This window comes from Podarcis gaigeae (assembly GCF_964106915.1).
Source record: "Podarcis gaigeae genome assembly, chromosome: 8".
In the NCBI taxonomy this organism is placed as follows: Eukaryota; Metazoa; Chordata; class Lepidosauria; order Squamata; family Lacertidae; genus Podarcis; species Podarcis gaigeae.
The window spans coordinates 47,984,183-48,010,571 of NC_139684.1; the positions used below are offsets into that span (position 1 = coordinate 47,984,183).

The following is a 26,389-nucleotide window of genomic DNA, read 5'->3' on the forward strand; positions in this document are numbered from 1 at the left end:
TAAACCATGGTTTATGAAGCAGGGAGTAATGGTTGAAACGGGACCTGTTTATGATAGTTTCATATCTTCTGCCTCATGACAGTATGCTGTATGCTGTTCCGTAGTATTCTGTTGTGTAGACAATTTGTGGAAAAACACAAATTATTCAAACAAAATCATTTTGAGTGATCGTCATCAGAGGCCCTGGGAAACAAAGCAAAACTAATTTCCTGTATGCTTTACTGAGAGACACACAGAGAATAGTGTTGCTTTATTTTCCCAGTGTTCCCAGTAACGTTTATTTGAAACTCATTGGGCTGAATAAATAGTGTGACTTTTGTACACCATAGGGGCTCCCCTATCTTTCATTTGCCTTCATCATACACCATATAGATCTGGAAACAGGTACCCTACAGATGTTACGGGACTGCAGCTCCCATCATCCCTGAGCATTGGTAATGTTGGGTGGGGTGATGAGAGTTGTCATCCAAAAACATCTGGAGGGCTTCAGGTTCCCAAACCCTGTTGTGCATCTCACTACAGGATCTTCTGGGAAGTGTACTCTCTTTAGCCAATGCTATGACCTGTGGGGAAACATTTGTACTTCCTGTCTAGTGTGCTTGCTCATGTTGCTCATGGGGGACCAGTGAAGACTCAAGGCAAAGTCAGTGGCCAGGAATGAGGTAAGGCTTCAAATTAAATCTGCATGTAGGAAAGTACAGGCCTCACCAGGTATGAGAGCTTCGATCATCAAGGAAAAAACACTCAATTCTCATCAGTCTCTCTTCGTGAACTGCAGCAATTTGTTCCATATCTCATAGTATTTCCATTAGTCACTCAACTTTCAAGCAATTTTTGGGGTGCCATGGGAGGATGCAGAAATGTTTATCACAAGCACAAAGCCATCATCAGGCAGTGCAATTCAACATATGCAAAGCAGTTCCTGCTCATGACTGTGAAGGTGGTGGAAGCATCTTCCATCCCTTTATCTTTGGCAATCATTGCTTCCTTTTTTGTAATTCCTTGTATCCAAACTCCATCCTAAATCCGCATTTGCTAACTACAAGCCATAAGATATGCCTTGTTAAATGCAGTGCAAAACCACACTCTAATGGATGCCAGATGGATTTTTATTTGCATGTACCTTCAAAGTGCGTAAGCCTGCCTGTAGCAAGGGAGAGCAGAGAGATAAACTGCCCTATTCCCAGACCCACCTCTTTGCAATGTACATCAGTTCTAACCCCAATTTTAAAGCTGGGGTTAGGAACACTCAAAGGAAAGTAGCAAGCAGAACTTTGCTTGCCAGCTACACATACAATTTGCATACTTTGGGGTGGGGAACTGTAGCCCAACAGCCCAAGCCAGCATGGTCAATGGTTCAATGCGATGGTAGCTGCATTTTAGCAACATCTAGAGTTCACAGGTTCCCTGCCTCTAGAGCATTATGTAAATGCTACAAATATTATTAAATCCACCCTTAAATCTCCCCCTTTGTCCCTTTTCCATGGTCCTTCATAGAAAGATCTGCTGCCTTCCAAATGGTGTTGAAATCCCATCAATGCCAACCAGCATGGCCAAGGGTCAGGGATGATGGGAGCTGTATTGGGAAGGGCTGTGGCGCAGTGATAGAGCATCTGTTTTGCATGCAGAAGGTTCCAATTTCAATCCATGGCATCTCCAGGAAGGACGGATAAAGGAGCTGTGTGAAGCTCTGGAAAACCACTGCCAGTCAATGTAAACAATATTGAGCTAGAAGGACCAATGGTCTGACTAATTATAAAGCAGCTTCCTATGTTCCTAGACCAGTAATATCTGGTGGGGCACATATTCCTCACCACTGCTCTATTACATTTCAAATCAAAAGTATATGTTACCCTTTTAAAATAGCATTTCCAAACAGTTCTGGTCCGCAGTGAGAAATAGGCCTAAGATAGGTTTGACAATTATGTCAAGGGGAACTGTTTAAGCAAGGCTGCTGTGAGCACAGGATAAAAATCTAGATATTTTATTAGTAATGACAGTTCCAAAATGCATTGCAAAGCAAACAGGAAGCCATGGGATTATGCTCTGAATTCCCTAATGCTTCACTTGTTTTGTTGTGAAAGGAAGACAGTGCAGTATTTCTCATATGTTTGAACTGTTTCTCATGCACCAACAAGAACCAATGATGAAATGTTGAAAATATAGGTGAGTGATACAGAAAGAGTTGTCATAAAGAGAACAGAAACAAATGCATCCCTGTAGAAAATAATGATAAAAAAGCAACAAATCATTTATTTTCTGCAAAATAAATGTAAGGTTTAGTTCAAATACCAGGAAGCCACTCTCTAAAACTTTAATCTTAAGTGAAACCAGGTGGGGAGAAACTGGGCTCAAACTGGTCAGTATCAGCTAGGGATGGGAGAATGTGGCAGTTTCAGTTTCTTTCACATTCTCAGTTTTTTTTACTCTTCAGTTATCCACACTTCCACATCAGTTTGCATTAAAAAAAAGAGTCCTCATTAAAATTCATCAACAATTTAGTGTGAATTTCTCTTAATATAAATGTTTTTCTATGCAATTTTGCCTTATATACACATTTTTGCAAAGTGATTTATTAGAATATAATTCATTTTGCATGCTTTCACAAATATGTGCAAATTAAAACACAAAAGACATTGAACATTAAAATAGTGCTAGCCAGATGTTCTCATGATGTTCTTGCCTCGCCACATATCCCATGGCTAGCACTTAATCTGTGCTGCTGAAATGAATGTACCTCCGGTTCCTGTGAGATCTTCTCCCCCTCCATGGAACTTCCTGCCCCACTTCTAGTGTTGAGATATCCTGATTAACAGCTCACAAAAGAAATCTATCAAAATGATCTGCCACAATCATTCTCCATTCATCCACTATCTAGTCTCCATTTGCTCACACGCCAATGGAGCCTAAAGCTGAACCACTAAGCATAGGAAATAGGGAACCTTCTTCAGTCCAAGACCCACAATTATTTCACTGCAATGCACTGATAACATGATGCCTGTGGTAGGTGAGGCCAGAGGCAAAACTAGGCAGAAGAACAAATGTAAATTTTAACTTTTTACAGTGGGCTAGCTTCTACACACATTCACACACCCCTTCCTATGCTATCGAACTCTAACTCTAACCCTCACCCTTCTCTACCCTCCATGCAGATAAGCAAGAGGCCTTCTTAAAGTACAAAGACACATTGCAGACAGGCAAAACGCTTGGATGCAAAGCAGGACTGTGGATAGTTCTGAAGGCCTAGAGAGTCACGTTTGGCCCTAGGCTCATCCTGACTAGACACCTTAAGTACTGAATGGGAATCACCACCATCTCAATCCACTCCAATCTCTTTCATAAAAGTCCACAGACCCAACACACCACATATGGTAAAACATCAGATACCACATCCTTCTGTGGAACAGACCTTTGTAGAGGGGCAAGTGAAATGTTTTGAACAAGTACATTTATTGTCTAAAAGAAGCTTCGGGGAGAGATAGATATGTTTTGGCAAAAAAGCAATTCAGTTTTCTACCTGAACCAAATTGGACACCTGCTGAAGGCTGAGTGCCTAATTGTGATCTGAAATCTGTCAATTTTGTTTTGTTTCTCTTTCTTCCAGTCGTTAATTCAGTTCCTCTAAACATATTTTTGCATGCATTTTTCACTAATAGAAATAATTTTTGTATGTTATACATTCAATGTATGGCACACTTTCTACCAAATTTATGCATCTGTTTGGTTAGAGGACTGCAACACAAAATTCAGAGAAGTGTGAATTTTGAAGGCTAGCTGTGTTTCAGTTCTCCTGTTGGTTTGAGAAGTGAGAATTAGGTAGTTTCTCATTTAAATGCAAACAAAATTGAATCTGTCCATGTTCTCTAGTCCAAACCAAAGCTTGTGGCCAGTGCACACTTTTCCTCTGCCCTATTGCTGTTTAGATCTGCAGAGAAATGCATGAAGGTCTAAACCTGATCATGATTTTCCTACATGCATTCACATTGCTCCTCAGCCTACTCCCCCTTATTTATTCCATTTACAATCCCAAAAGGTACCTTTTGTATTGAACACAATGGGGATGTTTATAGGATCACTGTGATCATTTTTCCCCTGAATGATACTAGTTTACTTGGCTTGTCCTTGGGAATCAGCAGGGAAAGGACAGTAAATGTCATCCTTTTTGTTTTCCAGAAATTGCCCATATACAATAAAGAAACATTCTTGGCCCATCTGAATCCCATTCTGATATTAAAGGGTGATAAAGTAGTATATTTTATTCCTGTTTGGCTACAGTTCAGGCTGTGTTAAATCTGAATTCCAGAACAGCAAGTATTTCTGCTAAAGATCAACAGGTTTAAAGATCCCATCTCTTCACTCTTTCCCTCAAGATGTTCTGCAACAATAAGAAACCTAGATAACAACTGTAACCTTAGATATATAGTAAACCAGATAAACATACCCAAACTTCCAGATTTAATAGCAAACAGATCCCAGAGTGCAAAGCATGCCTGTTAAACTACAACTGAATCATCATTATGCTGTCTGTTAAAAATGACACATTCTTGAGCCAAAACCCTAGTGTCATAAAACTGGCTTTATAGCACTCAACTAAGCTATAGTTGTGCATACAAACACAGGATTTGTGGAACAAATGTGACTAGAAATCTATGCAAGTGCACACAGTGACACAAGTTCACACACCTTCCCAACACATTGAATATTATAAAGGACCTATGAAAAGAAGAGCCATTTTATAGTGGTTTGGTACACAGAAGATCCCATCTTCAGTTTCTGCTATCTCCAGTTACAAGGCTCAGGAAGTACGGAGCTGATGGGAAACACTTCCATCTGATATCCTGGGAAACCACTGCTGTTCAGAGTAGGCAAGACTAGGAAAGACGAACAAATAGTTTGCCCTGGAATTATACAGTGGGGAACTTTAGGTCTCCAAGCCCCTCTATTCAGCCCTCAATACTTTCCCCCAGGCCACATCCATCACCAGTCTTGTTCCAAGCCCTTCTCAAGTGCTTTTGCCTGGCTGGAATGTGTTCACTAGCAATCTTTAATTTCTAGGAAGAGAGATCCCTGGAAACATCATCCTGTCCTCTGAAAACCCATTCCCCAATTCCGGCTGGGTGGGAATCTTCTACAGTCACTCTGTGGTATCGGAGGAGGAGGAGGAGTTTGGATTTGATATCCCGCTTTATCACTACCCTAAGGAGTCTCGAAGCAGCTCATAATCTCCTTTCTCTTCTTCCCCCACAACAAACACTCTGTGAGGTGAGTGGGGCTGAGAGACTTCAGAGAAGTGTGCCTGGCCCAAGGTCACCCAGCAGCTGCAGGTGGAGGAGCGGAGAAGCGAACCTGGTTCACCAGATTACGAATCTACCGCACTTAACCGCTACACCACACTGGCTCTACACCACATCGGCACATTCTGTATGTGCTCTAAGACACTGCCAGCTATATGCCTCACGTTTTGGTACAGAAAGGAAATGTGGAGGCAGATCCTTAAAGAGCCTTAGTATCATTCCAGCACAACCTGTTTGGGGATTACAACCCAAGATTGTTGTTTTTTTTAATGTTCCATTTAGCACAGCAACATTATGCACTTCCCTACTCCATACAAAGCAGTTACATGCTATGCCTTTGCAGTTTGCTTGGAATGGCTGTATATGCCCTAAACCATGCGGGAGCATCTATTTGCATCTATTTTCATACATGAAGATGATCAGTCACATGCTGCCCTACAGAAATTCCAAGATGAGAGGAATGGGTGACATGAGAGAAGCTACATGAAGCTATGCTCCTTCCCTCCTTCCCCACTTTGTTTTCTTTTCAGATGTTTATAAACAAGTCTGGGGGTGGGTAGACAGAGGAGGGGGGTGAGAGATTTCTGAACATTTTCTTACCATATGGCAGACATGTATTAGATTAATTTTTGTTTCAAGTTTGCGAGTACCATTTCTTGATGCAAACCTTTGCCAAGTGGAGGCTTTCCAACATTTACTATCTAGAACAGCATGTTCTCAAACGATGGTCCTTGGGACCACCAGCAAATCAGTGACACGAGAAGAGGCTTAATGGTGGGTTTAATAATATTTTCTGCATTAACACAATGCTTTAGAAGTGAGGAACCTACGTACTCCAGATATTGCTGGAATACAAATCCCAGCACCCCGACCATTGGCTATGCTGGCTGGGGCTGATGTGAGTCTAACAACATCTAGAGGGTCGTAGGTTTCCTGTCCCTGCTGGAGAGTGTTCAAAGCACCCCACATTCATTATCTCAATCATCACTATAACAGTTCTGTACAGAAGATCTGTACTGTATATTATCCTCTTATTACAAGTGGGAGACTAAGGGACAGTAGCTAGCTTTAGACTACTTAGCGACTTCTCAACTGAGTCAAGATTCTTTTTCTTTTGTTGGTGGGCTTCCTCTTCACACACACATCTCTATATCCACCCTGAGCAAGCTATTCCAAGTACACAATATGAATGAATAAGCCTTTTGTTAACATCAGCCAAATTTCACCTGGCTTCAGAGTGGAAATGCCCCCAGGGACAGTCTATGAAGGGGTGGCTTGACAAAGTGTGGTGTTTGCTTATAATTGACAGAGTATCTATACAAATTAGGACAACTTTCTACCCTATTTGCAAATAGAATATCTTCAGGGGAAATAATATACATTTCTGGTATATGTTGACTCTTAAAAGAGGTGTGTAAAAAGGGAACAAAAAAAATCAATCAATCAGATAGATAGTTGCATAATATCTTGTGTATTATATTATCAATGAATTTGTTCATGGGGGACTTGGAAAAAAGAATATGTAACTGCAGGAGCAGTCTAGGACATTTTGCTGCATGCAGCAAAGAAATAGTACCCGTCCCTTTTGAGGAGGTGGGGGGAGAAGTTGATTTTATTTGCATTTTAATGAAAAACTACCTATTTTTCACTTCTCAAACCAATATTGAAACCAAACCACAATTATCCGTCCAAGTTCAGCTTTTCTGAATTTTGCACTGTAGTTCTCCAAAAAAGCAATGTGGACAAAAATGCATCTATTAAGGGGAAATGTGCATAGAAGTATGTGCATTGGTTAAAATGCATTACATATGGGGAAATTGCTTGCAAAAAAGATTTATTTTAATGACGGCTTGCAAAAATGCACACATCAGGAGAATTTTGCACTAAAATGCTGAAACATTTTCATGAGGATTTTTGAATTATTTTTTTAAAATGCAGATTTCTGCAGAAATGTGGAGGACCAAATTTAGGATTAGGAAAATGAGAAACAGAGAAACCAAAAGTGAAAGATTCATCTATCCCTACCCCACATTCTGTATACAGAAGCCAACTGGACTAGGCAATGGAATATTGTTTCAACATGGTGATGGGCAGGCAGCAGAACTAGTTTGCAGGTGGAGTCAGGTAGGTCACATGGCAAACCCGGCTCTGTACTACAATTGTGGGGAATGGCCAGAGATGGCTGGCTGGGGAAGTGGTTGCTACTGAGTAAGGCAGAGCCACTACACTAGCTGTGAGTCACTGTCACTGACTAGGAGGGAACAGGAGAAAGGGGAAGCAGGTGGAGGTCAGCATGGTTCAAAACACACTGCTGGAGCTAATATGGCAGTCTTGCCAGTGTATTTGCCCCACACTGACCTCTCTGCTGGCTTGCCACTCCCCCTCTCCCTTCTGGTAAGCATCAGTGCCCTCCAGGAGGCTAGTGCAGCAACTCCACTCCACCCAGTGGGTTGGGTGTTTGGACCTTAACTTGTACTACACTCCAATTAGGCCTTGTTTTGATGCAGGACATGTGACCAGTGCTCCTTTAACATTAGCTTGTTCTTAACTCATGGGAAAATTCACAACAGCAGTTCCCATTCAACAACCTTTGGGTGTGTGAATGATTAAAAATGACTGTGATCAGGTCCACATGCTCAAATTTATTGTCTCATGTGATAGTGATAAATCACCCATGCAAATCACATATCAAGTTCATGAAATGGGTGTTGAGCACAATAGAAAATAAAGTGTTGAACAAATGGAGGCAAAGTGTTGAAGATGCTCCTTTCTGGAGCACCATTGGAACAAGCATTCTCCCTTAGTGCCTTGCCTGAGAGTCCAGCAGTGAAGTGGCCTGGATCTCAGTCATTTATTTCTTTGTTCTTTTGCAGTTACTACTACGCTCTGGCAGCAGAGTCAATGCACTCTCGTCTCACAGGGAAGTAAATCTGGCAGCTGTAATCTCCAGATGCCAGACTTGGGAGTACATTATGTGCAACAGCTGGTTCTCTGGGTATGACTGTTGAACTTCCAGCCTACTTTCTCTGCTTAGTGAGAGCTCTCAGTCAGATGCAGCCAAAGAATTTCTTTCACCTTTCTAAGGCTGCAATCCTAAAATGGGTGGTAGGAAGGAGAACTGAACCACACCAATGAACACCCTACTAGCCTCATGTTGGTTGGGTGGAAGGGTATTCTCATGCTCCTCCATTTTTTCCCATCTATGATGATGGTGGTGGTGGTGGTGGTGATAATCATTTTCCTCCCAACTGAAATGATAACACAAACTATTCCAGCTTTAGGGCTAACATAATTACTTCCCTGATTTGGGGGCATATCAGGGGACTGTGGAGGCATTTGATCCAACACTCCCCACCCCACCCCCTGCTCTGGCTCTAGCATGCCTTCAGTACACCCCCACCATGCTGCCTTCTCAGCCCTACTGACATCATATGTGGAAGAGTTGTAACTTAGTGGCAGAGAATCTGCTTTGCAGGTCCAATTCCTGGTATCTCCAGGTACAGCTGTCTGAAACTTTAGAAAACCTCTGCCAGTCAGTGTAAACAATACTGACCTAGATGGAACAACTCAGAGCTCTGACATAGTAGAGTAAGGCCTGTGGAATAATAATAATAATAATAATCACCAGAAATATAAGAACAGCAATAGTCATCATAGGAAAACACCGCTTGCCATTATTATTATTATTATTATTATTATTATTATTATTATTATTATTACATTTATAACCCACCTTTCAGCGCAAAGGGCACACAAACAATTCATTGTGCCACAATACAGCAATGTCACAGAAAAGTAGCAGTCCAGAGTAGCAGAAGAAACTAGTTCTTAAATCAGCCATCTTCATAAACCAGATAAATTAGCACCACAAAAGAAACTCACCAGTGAGGGTGGTCTTGGGTAGATAGGAAATAACACCATGAAATAGCATTGTTCTGTCCTTCATTTTATACAGAGGTTGTTTGGGAGCATTCACTTTCTCCAAGCGATAAAATGCTACCATATTTAGCCTTGCAAACTTTCCAAGAAAGAATTTGCAAGAACTCTGTGACTGATTTGAATAGCAGGTGAGTTTCATTAGCCCATTCATAATGATTGCTCCATGAGCTAAAGAGAACACCCTCGCTGCAACTGACCCAGACCACTGCACAGTGAGCAGAGACTTGTCTCTCATTATTCAGGGCATTTGTGCAGACCCGCAGAATAACAATATTCAGAAATTCGGTGCTTGGGTGCACTTCACAGGATTTCTTCAGAATCAAATTGGAGATTTATTCATGGATGACAGTCAGTAATCCCTTTATTGGCTCAAATTTCTCTTTCTTTCAGGAATATGTTATTCTTGTTAATCTACTGTGATGCTTCTACATGCACTTGGCCCTTTGAGTTCAGCCTAAAAGGCTGTTACTCCAAGAACTGTAATCCCAAACTGAAGAATTTCTGAATGGTAGGCAAGGCGTGAGTATATTTATATGCATGAACTGCTGCTAATGTTAATAAGCTTCAAATATTTTAAGCCATTGGCCTATAGAAGAATTGCCTTGCTAGCATTTGTGACCCATGAGGTGGGACAAAGCCAGAGAGCCACCCACTTGACACTGCTGATTACCTAGGTGGGTCTAGGGTGTGACAAGGCTGCAGTGAGGACAGGACTGCACCAGCATGGACCTTGTCTTAATTTCGCTTCATTATGATTAATACAAAGGAAGCTATTGAAATTAGAATCAGTGTCTGGAGGCAGTAATTGGTTGGATGTGGGCTAACAAACTGAGGCTTAATCCAGACAAGGCAGAGGTGCTCCTAGTCAGGAAGAAGGCAGACTCTTCAGATATTTTGAATTCTGGGGGTGTTCCAGGACTCAGATTTACACCACTTATGCAGAATTAAAGAACAGCTAGCCAGTGCTCTGAATCAAAATGATGTGGTCATTTTGTGGGGAACCTTTTTTTCAATCCAAGGCCAGCATTCTCTTGTGGGCAACCTTCCGGGGTCACATGATGGGCAGATTCAGACACAAGAGTATGTAAAGCAATGGATGTGGCTGTTAACTTTGTGCAGTAGGCTGCATTCCAACCATACAAAAGCCAGAGGTTTCCATACACACCACATCTCTCCAGCCTTCTGCTAAGCAAGCAAGAGGCACTATCACAGTTTATGCATTGAAACCCAGCAGAAGCACTCAGGGAGGTTATGGTCTGGGGGTCAAACAGAGGATTTCCTTGGCCTGAAGCTACCCTATTTTTTTATCTAGGTGGTATGCACTGCTGATCCTTTCTAGAGCGATTTGGAATGGTGTGTCTTCACAGATTTGAGAAGCCCCATGCAACTTGATGAAAACAACATCTAAGCCTCCATTCATATGTTATCCAGCACCATGTACAAAAGGGACAGTGGACCCATACAGCTGACCCTGCCTTCAACATCCTACAACTTTCTGGTCCTCCAACATCTGTGCATGTCATATGGGCATATGAACAGGGAAGAAGAGAAGAAGAAGAGTTTGGATTTGATATCCCGCCTTTCACTCCCTTTAAGGAGTCTCAAAGCGGCTAACATTCTCCTTTCCCTTCCTCCCCCACAACAAACACTCTGTGAGGTGAGTGGGGCTGAGAGACTTCAAAGAAGTGTGACTAGCCCAAAGTCACCCAGCAGCTGCATGCAGATTTTTATGTGCATGGGATTCCACATGATCTGGAACCTTGTTCAATCAAGGTTTCAGATTTCTCTATGCAGATAGCCACACACAACTCTTTGTCAGGGATGGGAGGCAGGAAGGCATGCAATACTGGGGCAGGGCTAACAGCCTGGCCCTACAGGATCTTCTGTAAGGTCCAAGCCATTTTGCCACTTGAGAAAGAAGGTGGCACCATCCTCCATCCCACATACAGAAAATGATTGGACTACAATCTTTTTTTTCAACACAGGGACAGCTTTCTCCGAAGAGTAGCAAACTAACATTGCAGGGACAGCAGAGGCAATGCAGCCCACACAACTGTGTCCTACAACATTTCACCACCACTCCTCAGCATCTGCTACCTAAGGCAGTTGCCTAACTCTGTCTAATGGTAGGGCTGGCCCCAAGCCTGCTTGAAAGGGATAATGCACGAAGCAAGCTCAAATCAGCTTGAATGCATGAAAGTAGGGTTGCCATATTTCAAACAGTGACAATCCGGACAGAAAAGTTGTTGAGCTTTTCGTTGACGTTTGGCAACCCTATAAGAGTAATCACAGGTGAACTACCATAAGTTAAGATTACATGTCACATCAAATGCTTACTACAGAGTCCTTGTTTAGCAGCAAAGACATGTGACACTGTTTGCATTGCAGCCAGAACTGAACTATCCATCCAGGATCAGGCAATGATTTGCAGAAGAACATCTTCTTTTACCTGCATATATCTAGCATATATTTTTAACCACCTGCAAAATGTAACCATGCTTGTTCTAGACACATACAATGATATATTGGAAAGACTTATCTCAAACAGATCTAATTCATCTCCTTGACATTTCAGGGCTGCTTCCCCCTAGTCTGCCCTTGGAGTAAGTGAGACATTTCCCCCCTTATATTCGCACTTCAGAGTTGTGATTTATTTTCAACAGTACAAAATGTGTTATGCTATATTTAACTATGTTTGAAATCACAACATAGTCTCACCACTGTGGCAGATATATATCACAAATAACCCCTTGCAATGCATATTCATTTTTTTAAAAAATGCCAAAAGGTTGTAGAAACTTGTTCCACAGTCTGAGGTAGAAACCTATATCTTCATCACATTTATCATTACTAGGATATTAGTTCTTTTGTTCTTCTTTTAAAAGAGAAGCAATGTGATATAGTGCCTTGGTGTTCATCTGTTGGGTTGAAAGCCACACATCATACTCTGAACAGGGCTGGTTCTATCATTAGGAAGAGTGAGGTGACCATCTCAAGCAGATGCTGAAGGACAATGACAGATGGAGGACAGAGCTTTGTGAGTTGTGTGGCTTGCCCTGTGCCTCCTAAAAAACAAAGCAACCGAGACCCTAATCCACCACGCTGTCACAATGAAGATTTTTAGGACTTTGACTGATAAGCAGGACAACCCACCTGTCAATGATTTCAAGTGAATGACAGTTGGGTTGCGCCATCCACTTGCCAATATCTTAGTCTAGCTTACCATACTAAGAGGGTCATTGCCCTTAATCTGGGGTGCATTTGTTCACTGTCTGTAATCTTTTCAAGTTCTAAACGAATTACTACTTTGTAACATCTTACAAAGCTTAACATAGACACTCTTGCACAGATGAACTTTTATCAAAAAAATAATAATTAATAAAATCCTAACAGTCCGGATATTTCAATGCTCATTTTCTTTTGTCAGCCCAAAATATTTAAAGACTGGCATCGCAAAGGTAAGTGTCTGGCATTGTACGATACAAGAGAGAAGATGCCCCAGCTGCCAGCCTTAAAGCTTAGGTGATTTACATGGGCATAGGAGATCCTTCAGATAGTGTGGTTAGAAAACATTTGGTGCTTAAAACTTTAATTCCAGCACCTTGAATTGGGACAGAACGCCAGACAGATAGTAAGTGTAACTGGTGCAGAACAGGTGACCTATGATTCGAGCACCTAGGTCAAAGTTGGGAAACCTCTGGCACCCCCAGTGTTTCTGGACTACAGCTCCCATCATCCCTGGCTATAGCTGATGGGAGTTAGTGTCCAACAGTATCTGGACTGAAATTACAGATCAGCCACTCCTGCTTTGAAAATTGGCCGGTGTGGGGCAAATGGGCACAATCTTGATTCCAAGTAAAATATATTTAGGAAGCATGGTACCCAATCTCAAACATCTAAATCTCAAGCTCCAATATGCACATCTTTTTTACAACGAATAATCTCTGCCTACAAATAACCTGCCACATCAACACTTCCCCAGGAAATCCTCTCAGCACAACAGGTGCTATGCTTCAGAACTTGCCTTCCTAACTCAAATTTGTTCCCAGCCTTCTCATCTGACACAATTTCCAACTACTGGCAGGTTTTCTAAATTTTGACTATTTTTATATATATTTCTACCTACAAGAAACATTTTCAATTACAATATTAACTTTAAACATTTCCTGTGGTTTGGACTAGACTAATTTAAAGCATATGGGATTGATAATAACATCCTACATCCTAAGCCTCTTTGAAGGAGGAAAAAAAATCAATGCAGAATTAGGAATGTGGCACAGAACTTAAGTTTATTTCCCCCTATAAGTACATTCCCATGCATATGTGTTTTTTCCTCAAATTAAGTATAAAAATTTGCAGAGGAGATGGGGGTGGGGATGACTGTTCTGGTTCTAATGCTAGGTTACGATGATCTATTTATTCCATGAACATTCAGTTGGTTTGCCACTGGTAATTTAGCAAAAAGTGCATCTGTGGTCCCTCCAAGGACCAAACTAGACATGAGATCAGTGCTGAGATACTATCACATCACCAGTGCTGAAGTAAAATTCAACTTGCTTGTCCAGCCATCTTCTGTCCATGGAATGCAAATGGGACTCCATCTTGTCCTTCCCATCAGGCAGCAACCTGCCTTGGGCCACCCCTGCTCCAAGATTCTACCCCGGAGGTACCAGTAGCCCTGTACAGATGTTCCACAAATATATGGAGGGGGGTATGGATTGCATATGGATTCCCCACTTTGGATGTCCATGCATTAAAAAAAAAACTTTTTTGAAGGTCAGAACAAATCTTTCATATGTATGTATAAATTACATGTGCATAGGGTCCAGAGCAGGACAGAGTAGGCTCAGTCTAGATTCCTCACTCTTCATGATTTTCATATGTAGCGTATGCACCAGGAGAGTTTGCCTTAGAAAGGCAAAATGCATCAGGCTTTTCATTAGTAAGAACTATCTCACTGATGCTAAGTAGGACTAGATCTAGCCATATGTCTGGCAAGACAATGCGGATGCTGTCTACTGCTTGGGCAAACCGGTCGCAAAAGATTGGTAACGTAGCTTCTAAGGCAGTGTTCTTCAACATCGGGTGCCCAAACGTTATTACATCCATCCAGAGCCAGCTTAATAAAGTAATAAATAATAATAATAATAATACCCCACCCATCTGGCTGGGTTTCCCCAGCCACTCTGGGCAGATTCCAGTGCATATAAAAACATAATAAACATAATAAAACTTCAAATGTTTAAAACTTCCCAATACACAGCTGCCTTCAGATGTCTTCTAAAAATTGTATAGTTCTTTATCTCCTTGACATCTGATGGGAGAGCGTTTCACAGAGAAGGTGCCACTGCCAAGAAGGCCCTCAGTCCCCCAGCCCCTCTCCAGATGGTGTCCCTGCTAATACAGGTGCGACATAATACTGGTTCTGATTTGTAAGAATTCAGTTAGTGCGGCAGCACCTGCACTTTGGTATTCCCTGCCTACTGATACCAAACAGGCATGCATTTCTTTTTGGCACTTGCTTAAAAAACTCTTGTTTAGACAAGCCTGCCTAGATTCTTAGAAAGTTGAGGTAAATTTTAATCAGTTTTAATATTTAAACTTTTGTATGTTTTAAAGTACTGTTGTCATTTTTTCTTGATTTTTTGTTTTATATTTATGTAAACCACTTTTGAGGGTTTGCTTTGGTTTGGTTTTTTACAATCAAGTGGTGTGTAAATGTTATGAAATAAATAAATTCCCATCATCCTTCACCATTGGCCATGCTTGCTAGGGCTGATGGGAGTTGTAGTTTGGCAATATCTGGAGGGTTAAAGGTTCCCCACATCTGGCCTAACGGTAGTACAGGCCATTTCTGGGAAGGTTTTCCAGCTAAGCTGCATTGACCTTCAACAACTCACATTAACTGTTTTTCAGCACCTGTTAAATCCCTCCCCCCAAAAATATGGAGAAGGAAGCCAAGAAGTATCTGCTTGATATTATTTCTCAACACTCCTATAATCAGCAAACCCATATATCAAAATTTTTCAAGAACTGACAAGTTTCTGTATTTGAAGACAGCAATTTTTTTTTTTTAAAAAAAGATTTCATTGTCAGCAACTGCAATTTGGCATCCCCTGTTATCAGTTTTAAACTGGAACGAAATTCCCGTTTGACATGTTCCTTGTCAACATGACTGCCACCTTTGTAAAACTGATTTTTTAAACCATATATATAATTTTTTATATACAGCATTCTAGTCTATTCCCTACTGTTTGAAACCAAAACTAATTTAGCTTTCATCAGTCCATAGCCAGTCAATTCAATGTCAGAGCGTATCAGTGCACAGTGCCTGCTGTGCACTTTAAATTCATAGCAGACCTGCCAAAAAAGAATTTGGCAAGAAAGCAGCAAAGTCCCTTTCCCCACCGATAGGATCAGAAAGGCAGACAGCAACATAATCAGTGGCTTTCTTATCCAAGGAATCTACACTCAGACCATGTCTACATGCAGGGCCGGCCCTACCATTAGACAGAGTGAGATAGGCAGCAGACGCCAGGGGCTGTGGAGCAGACAGAGTTGTGTGTGCCACACAATCTGCCCTGCAACCCTAACCTAGGCTACTTCCCTCAGATACTGTGGAAGATGCTACCCTATCATCAATGCTGAAGGAAGATTCAAGCGCAAGTCCATTTCACTTCTATATGTGGATTTGGAGAGGTGGCATCATCTTGTCCTTTACCTCAGACAGCAAAATGCCTTGGGTCAGTCCAGTCTATATGAAGTGTGTGTGTGTGTGTGTGTGTGTGTGTGTGTGTGTGTGTGTGAATGCTGATTGACAGTTGGAAGAGGAATGAAAACAAGGGGGTTGGAGATGGAGTAAAGTAGCTGGAATCCCAAACATCAGCACACTATGCTGCAGCATTTTGTTGCAGGCCTCACTTGTATATGCTAATGTTTGAACTGTATTATTGTTATTGACATGCTGATTATTTATTGAAGTTATTTATTACTGTTATGCCTAGCATCTCCAGGCAGGGCTAAGGAAGACTTGTATCTGGAATCCTGGAAATCTGCTCCCAGTCAATATAGACCAGGATTGGAAAACTGAACTGGATAGTGGGCCAGATCCTCACCTTTCCTATCCCTCATGAGTGAGGTTTGACATCACAAAGATGTCAGGTGATGATTGCTGAGACTTCAAAGCACCACAAAGGCCTTGCAAAGAGCCCTGCATGGTGCTTTGAAGTGCAGCTGATTTGCAAGCAGCAGGCTTGAAAAATAGTACATCAGCCAGTATTCAGTGACTTCAAGTCTGCATTCTGCAGGGAGTGGCTTCACAAGTGAGTCCCACATGCAGAACTCAGCCATGCAGCTGATCCAGGTGCATCTCTATCTGCCCCACACTTGCCGTCACTGGCATGTGGGACAAGTGGCCATGAGTTGTGGGAAACAGTCATGGATCAAACTGGAAGCCATGCTGGGCCAAACGTGGTCTGAGGGCCAAAGGTTGCCCACCCCTGGTGCAGACAATACTGAGTTAGATGGACCAATTGTCTGACTCAGGATAAGTCTGCTTCCTCTGCTCTTCTTTGAGTGTTAGATCAACTGTTAGATCAACTGTTCCAGGTTCCATCTCCTATAATACCAGAAAGTCTCTCATTTGGAATCCTGGAAGCTTCTGCCAGCCAGTGTAGACAAGACAGAGCTAGAAGAACCAAAGGTCCAACTTCTTATACCCCCTTTTTTTTAAGAAAGGAGCATGATGGATACGTCAATCAATGATACATGGAGTTCAGTGTCAGCCTCATTGTAGAGCTGTAGTAAAGCACCAGGTCCTCGGTCCTCCCCCACCCAGCTAGCTTATAGAGGGACTTTTCTTCTCTCTTCATAATCTTCTATCCAGGCAAAAGCACGAAGTAGACATCTGAACTGCTGAATTAGAGAATGCTCCCCAGCATGCTGCTCCCCGCACTACACACACAGAGACCAAAAAACAAGTGAGATCAAAGAATCCCTGCAGTCTATTAAAATACAATTGCTTCCAAATCACATTGTGGTGTTCCAGGCTTAAAAGAATGGGTCACTGCCATTTTATTGTGGAGAAGCTACTGCTAATGAAAGGAACAATGGAAAGATTAGTGCTACCAACCATGTAGAAGCAACACCACTTTCGGTTTAATTGCAGTGAACAAAGCAAATAGGAAAGAAGGCTAGCCAAGTGACAAAACATAGTAAGGGAAGGGGGGTGGAGACACAAATGGTGGTTGTCCACAAGAGATTCTCAATCACAGCACAGGATTCCAAGCATATGGTTACACCCCTGCAGCCAGAATGGTGTCCTCCAACAGCATGTTGAACTACAACCCCCAACATCCCTGATAATCAGCTATGCTGTCTGGGGGCTGATGGAGTACAATGTCTAGAGGGTCCCACCCTTGATCAAGAGCTTTGCTTCTTATTCCAGGAGATAGGTCAGAGCTGGAGAACCTGTAGTTCTCCAGATGCTTTTAGGCTTGCAACTGCCTTCAGCCCCAGACAATATGCTCAATGGTCAAGGATAACGGAAGTCAGGAGTCCAGCAACATATGGAGAGTGGCAGGTTTCCCATTATTAAGACAGGTGGAACCTACCATAATAGCCAGAAGCTGAGGAGTGGGACTCAGTAGGTAACAGGAGTGGAACTTCAGTGCCAAAAAGCCTGTTTGTCCTCTAAGCAAGGGTGCAGGGTTAGTGCAGAGGACAAAAGCATCACATTAGCTACTCCTTGCTTACAGAATCTTGATCTTTGTTATTGCATTGTTATTGCAAACTGATAGAAAAGTGGTTATTGACTTATGTTCTCCATGCAACAGGGAACACTGAGTAAATGAAGGCATCTCATTCAGACCTGAATATGTAAGAATTGGGAACAGCTGAAATTAGGAACAGGACCACCAGGTGTGGTCCAACTCCTCATTCACTCACAGGGGCAAGGAGTCCTACAGCATCAAACTAGTGGTCCATCTAATCAACGCATTGTCCATTCCAGCCTGGTTGGACAACAATTCCAGTCATCCCTGACCAGTGACCATGATGGCTGAGGGTGATCACAGTTATAATCCAAAACATCTAGAGGGCATCAGGTTGGGGAGGCTCTGAATGCAGCTCTCAAAATATTCAGATAGGTCTTTCCAGCCCTGAGACCTTAGGTAATTTTAAGAGATGAAACAGGGAACAAAACCTAAGATTTTCTGTGCACAAAGTATGTTGTCCACCACTAAGTTATAACCTTCTCCCCAATCCTTTCTGACAAATCACTCTGAAGAATGTCTTGCATTAGTTGTAGAGTATTGGGCAACTTTGTTTATTCACCTAAGAAAAAAGTGCTAGATTTCTCCCAATGCATTTTCATCAGTAAGAGCCAGGCACATCACTTTACTGTAACTGTCAGTATCTCATTCTTGTCTGCACTTCTGAGCTAAATTTCAAAAGCTATTTAAAAAGCTTAATCATTGCAGTCTTTTCTGAAACCGCAAAACATTCAAATCCACTCTGCTGCCAACATTGCACTCCAGGGATTCACTGCTTACTGAGAATAACCCTGGATGAAATCACACCAGGGCCACTGCTAATTTTAGTTGCATGTAAGTAATATAATAACATACATAAAGGTAAAGGGACCCCTGACCGTTAGGTCCAGTTGCGGATGACTCTGGGGTTGTGCCACTCATCTCGCTTTACTGGCAGAGGGAGCCGGCGTACAGCTTCCGGGTCATGTGGCCAGCATGACTAAGCTGCTTCTGGTGAACCAGAGCAGCACACGGAAAAGCCGTTTACCATCCCACCGGAGTGGTACCTATTTATCTACTTGCACTTTGACGTGCTTTCAAACTGCTAGGTTGGCAGGAGCAGGGACCGAGCAACGGGAGATCACACCGTCATGGGGATTCAAGCAGCCAACCTTCTTATCGGCAAGCCCTAGGCTCTGTAGTTTAGACCACAGCACCCCCGCGTCCCTCCAATAACACCCATAGTTGTGTGCAATTAACATAGCATCTCATTCTGATATTGTTACCTTAAAAGACAGTGAATAGTAATTGAAGGTGGCCAGCTGAAAAAGGAAACAGAGATCCCATGCTTTGAAGAATTGAGTAGGAAAGGGAATTTCACCAGGTGTAACTTTACATATGCAGGAACCCTAGTCTCTTTTTCACTCAGCTACCCTACATGAACCTATTGCTAAGTAATTAATTAGGATTTGAGGTTTAGAACATTCTTTTAGCATATTTACCAATTTACTTCAAAACAAAAACGGGGACTCTTCCATATGACCTGTTTATTGAGTATTCATCTTGGTTTGCTTGCACAAAGCTTACACAGAGGTTAGACTCTGCCTGGTCTTTACTGATTATTCATTCTGATTTGAATGCTGGAAAGTTCTGCAACATGCAGGCATCTCATTTTCATTCACTATAATATGTTTGCATGATGCTTATACGTCTTCCCACTAATCCTCCCACACTTTGTAGTGCATTTCTCCATCACGTTCCTAACTACAAAAAGTCTGTTTCATATTTTGAAGTGGATCTGGTGTACTGGAGCAAAAAACACTTCAATACATTTCAGTTGCACAAACCTAAATTTCCAATGTGTTCCTGAATCCCTCCCACAAAATATGACAATCTGGATACAACCTTAACATTATAATCATAAGAACTGGCTCTAAATGTTTGTTTGTTTGTTTGTTTGTTTGTTATGAGTTAGGTCCAATGTTAGCTCTACTCAGAGTAGACTCATTGACATTAATGGACAGGACTAACTTAGGTCCATTAATTTCAGCTGGCCTATTCTGTGTAAAATTAATTGCATACAACCCAATGATTCTGACATTTTTGTAAGCAATTTCCACTCATATAATGCATTTTTGTATGTTATTTTCTTGAATATATGCATGTTTACACACATTTTAGCCTTGTATATGATTTTTTGGGTACACAGCATCTGGGGACCCCACCAGAAAGATGCTCCATGCTGCTCTTTCAGATGCTCTGCTGAAATCAATGGAACCTAAGTTAGCTGTGACTAAATCTTTGCATTGATATCAATGGGACCCTCATCTGGATCCAACCCTATGTCTTTCCAAAATAACATACCAGAAAAACAAAACATAATGTGTTACAGTTAAACCCCTGAGCAGTTAAAGGGATGTAAAATTGCATGCACAGATGCCTCAAAGTTCACACACACACACACACACACACACGTGCAAGGGACAAGGATGTACCCAATATTATCAAGTCCACTGAGAGAGAGCTTCAATGTCCCTGAATTCTGACACTAGCAGCCCATACTAATAACATTTTTTAAAAGACTTTCCCCTCAAAAATGCAAATACCAAGGCAATGATCTAGAAAGGTACTGACACAACCTCTGAATCCCTAGAGTTCTCTGTAGCTCTGCAACTTCTGCCCAGCCTTGCCTCCTGCTATGCCTTCCTCCAGCCTGGCCCTGCCTTTCCTCACCTCTCACCTTGCCACCTTCTTTGTGGGATCCTGCACTGCGCTGGAATCTGACAGGTACCAGGGGAAAGGGGCTGTTGGGGAGTGTATTGGATGATAGAAGGTGGAAGGCTGGAGACACTGTTAGTTGGTGAACATCAACTATGAAGTTTAAGAAACAGATTTTCTGGGTGAGAATTTTCTGCAGTTTACTAAAGTGCAGTCCCCAATCAGTAGCATCCATTGTCCATCTCTATTCCCAGCCTCCGTAATTTCATCACACACTCTCCCCAAAATTATCCTCATTCATAAAGACTAGAAATACAGTCCAGGAGTCTAATAGATGATTGGTTGGCACCAACTGCAGCAGTTAAAAATTTGGACCCTTTTTTGATAGCCTATGTTCTTAGTAAGAGTGTTAGTTTATGATGGCCATCAAATGAGTAGCCTTCAATGAAAACAACCTCTAACCCTGCCCTTCACTGTGGTTCATATGAGGAAATGAGAGTTAACAGTAGAAAAACTGTGAGCAAAGACTATACATACATATGCAGGAAGGATCTCAAACCTTTCCAACCAGTTACACATATATACACTGTGAATATTTTGGGCAGAAAAGAAATTCCCAAGGATTAACATCTGCATATAATTGCCCTTAGAAGTACTTTCAGAAGGCTTGTCTTTTCAGGAACCAATCTTAAGATAACCACTAGTTTAGCACAGAAAGATATCATCTGAAATTATAGCTCTCTTGTTGAATATGATTACATTGGCAAGACAGGTAATGGGGGTGGGGAGTTGGGAGAAGGATTGTATGTCAAACTGAATGTTGCAGGGTCATAATAACTGTGTCAAAATGAGTCCATCCCACCTGCATTCTCTTTAACAGGTTTAGGATTCCACTGTTCCCTAACGGTGTTCTTGGTACAAGCCAAGGCAATAAAGGAAAGGGTCTGGAGGCTAGGTTGCATTTAAGGGGACAGCATACACTTACCAAGCCTACGCATGTAGATATGGCTACTGAAGAAGAACTATAGTTCCTTATAAATCCCTGATAGAAACACTGTTCAACTTCATGTTCCTGAGAATGCACGATGCCATCTTCCCCAAGCACCTGGACAGTGAAACCATTGCCAAAAAAGGCCGAAAGCTGGAGGTCCAAGAGAAGTTCCTGTCCAAATGCTGAAAATTTATAGTGCAAGGAACTCTTGGAGCTCACGGTTGATCGTTTCCTTCTAGCACTGCGCAAAACATCATGTGTGATGTACGATCCACTGGAGTCCACTTCAACAGGGGTGACAAAGATGTAATCTGGAAAGGGAAAGGGTTTATTAGCCATCAGCCTTCATGAGCCAAGGGCATGCCTGTTCATTTATTAGTTGGTTAGTTTGCTTTCTTGCCTAAAAAATTAACCTCTGTAAGACATTTTTATGCAGCAAAGCAGGTTTTCAGTAGGGCACATTCGTTATCACCATTTGCAAAGTGGCACAGGGAGTCTGCAGTCTGTGTTGATACAGCCATGCATGCATAAATACTTCTAAAGCAATGTCAGCCGGCCCCACATAAATGACAAGGATTATAAAACTGGACTAGTTTCCTCTCTGCCCTCTGATCATTCCCGCCAGTAGAGACGGCTTGGCGTAGCTGTGAAGTTTCCCACAGTCACTTTGGAGAAGATATTTGTCATCACCAAGGTGTCGTTTTTTCCTCCCTCGTCCCTTCAATTAATTGATGACAAATGGGAAAGTCGCTTCCCCACCCCCACGCAATCTCCCTGTCTCTCAAAAGCGGAGCAAAGAATACTGCAGTCCCAGGAGGAATTGCACACAATTTGTTCAACTGGATTAAAGGATTTAATTATTAGTGTCTCAAAGGATTCAGCGTTCTCCTCCACTAACCCCACCAATGGCAGCTTGGCTAGTCTGGTTTTTAAGGTTGTAGCTGACCTCCTGTTGAGAAAGATCACCTCAAACCTCTAAATTTTGCCTGTTTCTGCTAATTCAGCTGCAATGTGATTTCTTGTTCATGATCAAATAAACAAAGAAGTGCAATGAAAAGATTGTGAGGCAATATACCTAGAACAAAATTCCTAAACCTGGTCTGCACTGCTGATCACTGGCATCCTAACTCCACCTAATTATGATCCTATGTGCATTTATAGGTGACAGGATGAACATGAAAGGATTACATATGCTTGTAATACTGACTCCAGGTTTTGAAATTGAGGCAAGGCACTCCAGAGGGGCTGCTCCTCTCTCTATAGCCCCCCCCCCCCCGCTCGAAGACATTGTGGCTCACACACTTGCCCGCCCATTTTGGCAGGTGGAAGGTCTGAACTCATGTCATGGCTTGCATGCCTGGGGTCAGCAGATGAACATAGGCAGTGATAGCAAAGAAAATCAGGAGAGGGGCTGGTACAGAAATGGGGTGCCTCTGGGTCCAACAAGCCATGTCCACCTGCCCTGAACCTGACATTCTATATGACAGCAGGTGTGCCTCAGGTAAAGATGTGACTTCCTGCAGAAAGCAGAATTTGCAGGCATTGCAATCAGCTGATCAGCAGCACCTGCAAAGCACCAGATAATTGGCAGGTAAGTGAACTAGCTCACCTGTCAAAACAGTCAATGGGAGAGGAGGCCCAGCAGGGCCTCTGGTCCTGGCTCACCACAGGAATAGAGCCCTCAAAAGTTTGCCCAGAAGGAATGAAAAAGGTTACGGTAGAGGCTTGATTTTAGTTCTAAATGAACTGAGAACATTTCCTGGAATATGCCCCCAACTCCCCAGTGGGGGAATATCTGTCATAATAAGTATGCCTCCGTAGGAAATTCTGCCCTTCCAATTAAAGCGTTTCTTTAAAAATCCCAGATTTGTAGGAGTTCTAGATCTTCAGCAACATCTGTTTCCACATGCCATCATCATAATGGACTATATCCAAAGCTAGGCCCATTAAAATTAGTGAAGATTGATTAATGTCAATGGGTCTACTTTGAATAAAATTGAGTTGGATATAATCCAATGCTTTTCTTTTTTCCTTAATGGTAATCTGAAGAAGGAGAGCAACTGGCAGAGCACCTTTCTCTGCCAAATTTGTATGGCAGGACAAATGCTAGAGATAGAGCTAAAGTGGTGCAGAATTGCTAACTAGCTCATCCTGCATTACACTCTTCCAACTTTACAGCTCTATGCCTCCATTAAATGTAAGCAGCAATAGGTTGCCTTTGTGTTAGACAGTGGAAATGATATATCACAAGCCTTTCACTTTCCAGTGGTGTTAATCAGTGGCAGAAGTTCAGGATGCTAAACAGGCTGGTAGCCAAAAATGCAAGCAGCTGCGAGAGGGAGGAATTCCCCAGCGAACAGACACAAGGCACACCAGGATTTGCCTTTCCCAGTCCTGTGCGCACTGTACTTGTTAACACTCCCAGCTAGCAAGAGCATCACGCTTCGATCTTCCTGAGCTACAGAACATTCACAGCTGGACATCCTGCTGAATCTATTTGTATATAGATATCCATACAGAACATGAGTAGGGTTTTTTGTATTCTTCTGCAATATGAGCTGGAGTGCTAAAGCATGCCATGCAATTGTTTGTAACATTAACTTATCTTTTTTAAAAATGGGAGCTTCATCTTCAGTCCATGATTGCCTGCAATCACCTGTTCTCTTTGAAATCTAGGAATCATTGCCTGCCTGTTCACACACGTTTTAATACACTGCTACATTGCATTAGCATTTCATTCTCTTTCTTTCATTTTGGGCAGAAGGCTGGAAGTGCTTTGAACATGTAGAGATTCTTTCTACTGAGATGTTTCAAAGAGAGAGAGAGACTTGATCTATTTCTTACAAATCCTTAAGCACATATTCTTTATTGTCTTCCTTTTTTTCGCACTTCAGGCTGGTTTCTTTCCACATTGCTGAAAGAGCTGTGCAAACCACTAACACAACTGGCCATCACAATGTTTAGCCTCTTATTCATTTCTGTCTCAGCAAAGAAATAGTTCATTGCAATTATTGCATTGCTCACTTGTCACAACCCTCAAACGGTCCCATTTTACAGATAAGCCACACTGAGGCAGTCCACCCCCACACCCCCACAGTGCAATCCTATACACATCTCTAGTCAGAATTAAATCCCACTGATTTGTGTATGGTTTACTCTCAGGAAAGTATGTATAGCATCACACCCTCAATTGAACTCCATAACCAAATCAGGATTTGAACACACCTGGTCTCTTAAGTCCAACTTCCAGCACTCAATCCACCACAATGGTCGAGTCATCGCTACTTTTGACGGAATCAAAGCATTGGTCCATCTAGCTCAATAGCATTCAAACTGGCAGGCAGCTGCTCTGCAAGACTTCAGAAGGGGCCATTCCTAACACTACCGGGAGATGCCAGGGATTGAGCCTGGGACCTTCTGCCTGCCAAGCAGGTGCTCTGTCCCTGAGCTATGGTCCTTCCCTGCTGAACTATGGTTTGCACAGTGGCCTCCGGTGAAACTACTCCCAACCAAAGAATATTAACAGTTTCCCGCCTCCTGCTCCCATGGGCGAGAAAGAGGCTCATTCATTCGCATTGTAATCAAAAAGGATACAAACCGTGGTTAAATCCGCCGATGCCGCCGCTGTCACCGGTTAACGCGGCTGCCAAGGACACGCAACAGAGGCAGCACAGCTGCAGACTCTGCAAAAAGAGAGAAAGAAGAGGAGTATCTCAGGGATACGTGGGGAAACCTCGATCGGATCTCGCCCCGCTGGCTCCCACCACCACTTACCTTTGCAATGCTGCCGAGCCAGAGGATGGTGAGCGAGTGCATCGGGGTGGCGTTGCCGATCGCCACGGGCAAAGTCCACAGGAAAAGCAGGAGGCAATCCATGGATTCTTCCTCTCGCCTCGGTACATCTGGGAAGGGGGCGGCCAGGAGTGCGGGGTGGGTGGGGGTGCGGTCGGTTTACCTGTCGCGGCCACCGCCGCTGCCGCCTCCAGCAGCAGCAGCAGACACGTGCAGCGGGAGATCCCGTCTCCTCCGCCACATGTTCGGGGAGATGGTCATGGGGATTGGCATCCCCCGCCTGCACCGCCCACCGCGGGCGCAGGGCAGCCCATGCAGAAAGGAGCGCCGAGGGGAGCCCTGCTGCTGCCGCCACTGCCCGCCCGCCTTCCCCGCCTCCTCCGCGGCCAGCGCGCAGCTTTTGAAATCGGCTGCAGCTCCGCCACCAAGACGCGGCGGCCCCAAGGCGCAGCTGCCCCGGCTCGCTCGCTAACTCGCTGCGCGCCGCAGCCCCCGGGGAGCGGGAGCAACGGCTCGGAGGGGGCGCAGCGATTGAGCGCACCAATCGGGGGGGAGAGACAGAGAGGGGGGGAGAGGAGGCTGCTTGGTGGCTCCGGGCGCTTTGGCAGCAGCGCCTGCTCTCAACTACCGGGGATAGGGCGGGCGCGGGGAGGGAAGAGAAGCATCGGCCCTTCGCAGGCTCCCCTTGCTCTGGGCTGCTCCTTCCTGGGTTCTGCTTCTTTGATCTTCATCAGCCATTGGAATCCTACTGTTCTTCTTATTGTTGTTGCATTGTATTCAGCCGAGCTCTATGCACAGTAGGCCCATTGGTACCAAGACTAAGTTAGTTGTGTCTATTAACTTCGACGGCGGAATTAGCTTTGGATACAAAGTGCAGCTACTGTGACCTAAGTGCTACTCAGAGC

At 43.1% G+C, this 26,389-nt stretch overlaps 1 protein-coding gene across 3 annotated transcripts in view; it reads right to left on the minus strand.

Annotated features, from left to right (window-relative positions):
* The window catches only part of ADAMTS18 (ADAM metallopeptidase with thrombospondin type 1 motif 18), a 99,880-nt gene extending 73,988 nt beyond the window's left edge, over positions 1-25,892 (minus strand). For all 3 annotated transcript variants that reach the window (XM_083752331.1, XM_083752330.1, XM_083752329.1), the window contains exons 1-3: positions 25,467-25,892; positions 25,291-25,375; positions 21,687-22,003 (exon numbers count right to left, since the gene is read on the minus strand). In XM_083752331.1, coding sequence (XP_083608457.1) covers positions 21,687-22,003; positions 25,291-25,375; positions 25,467-25,568 — 504 coding nt within the window. In that variant the 5' untranslated portion in view covers positions 25,569-25,892. The remainder of the gene's footprint in view (positions 1-21,686; positions 22,004-25,290; positions 25,376-25,466) is intronic.
* Positions 25,893-26,389: the final 497 nt, after the last annotated feature.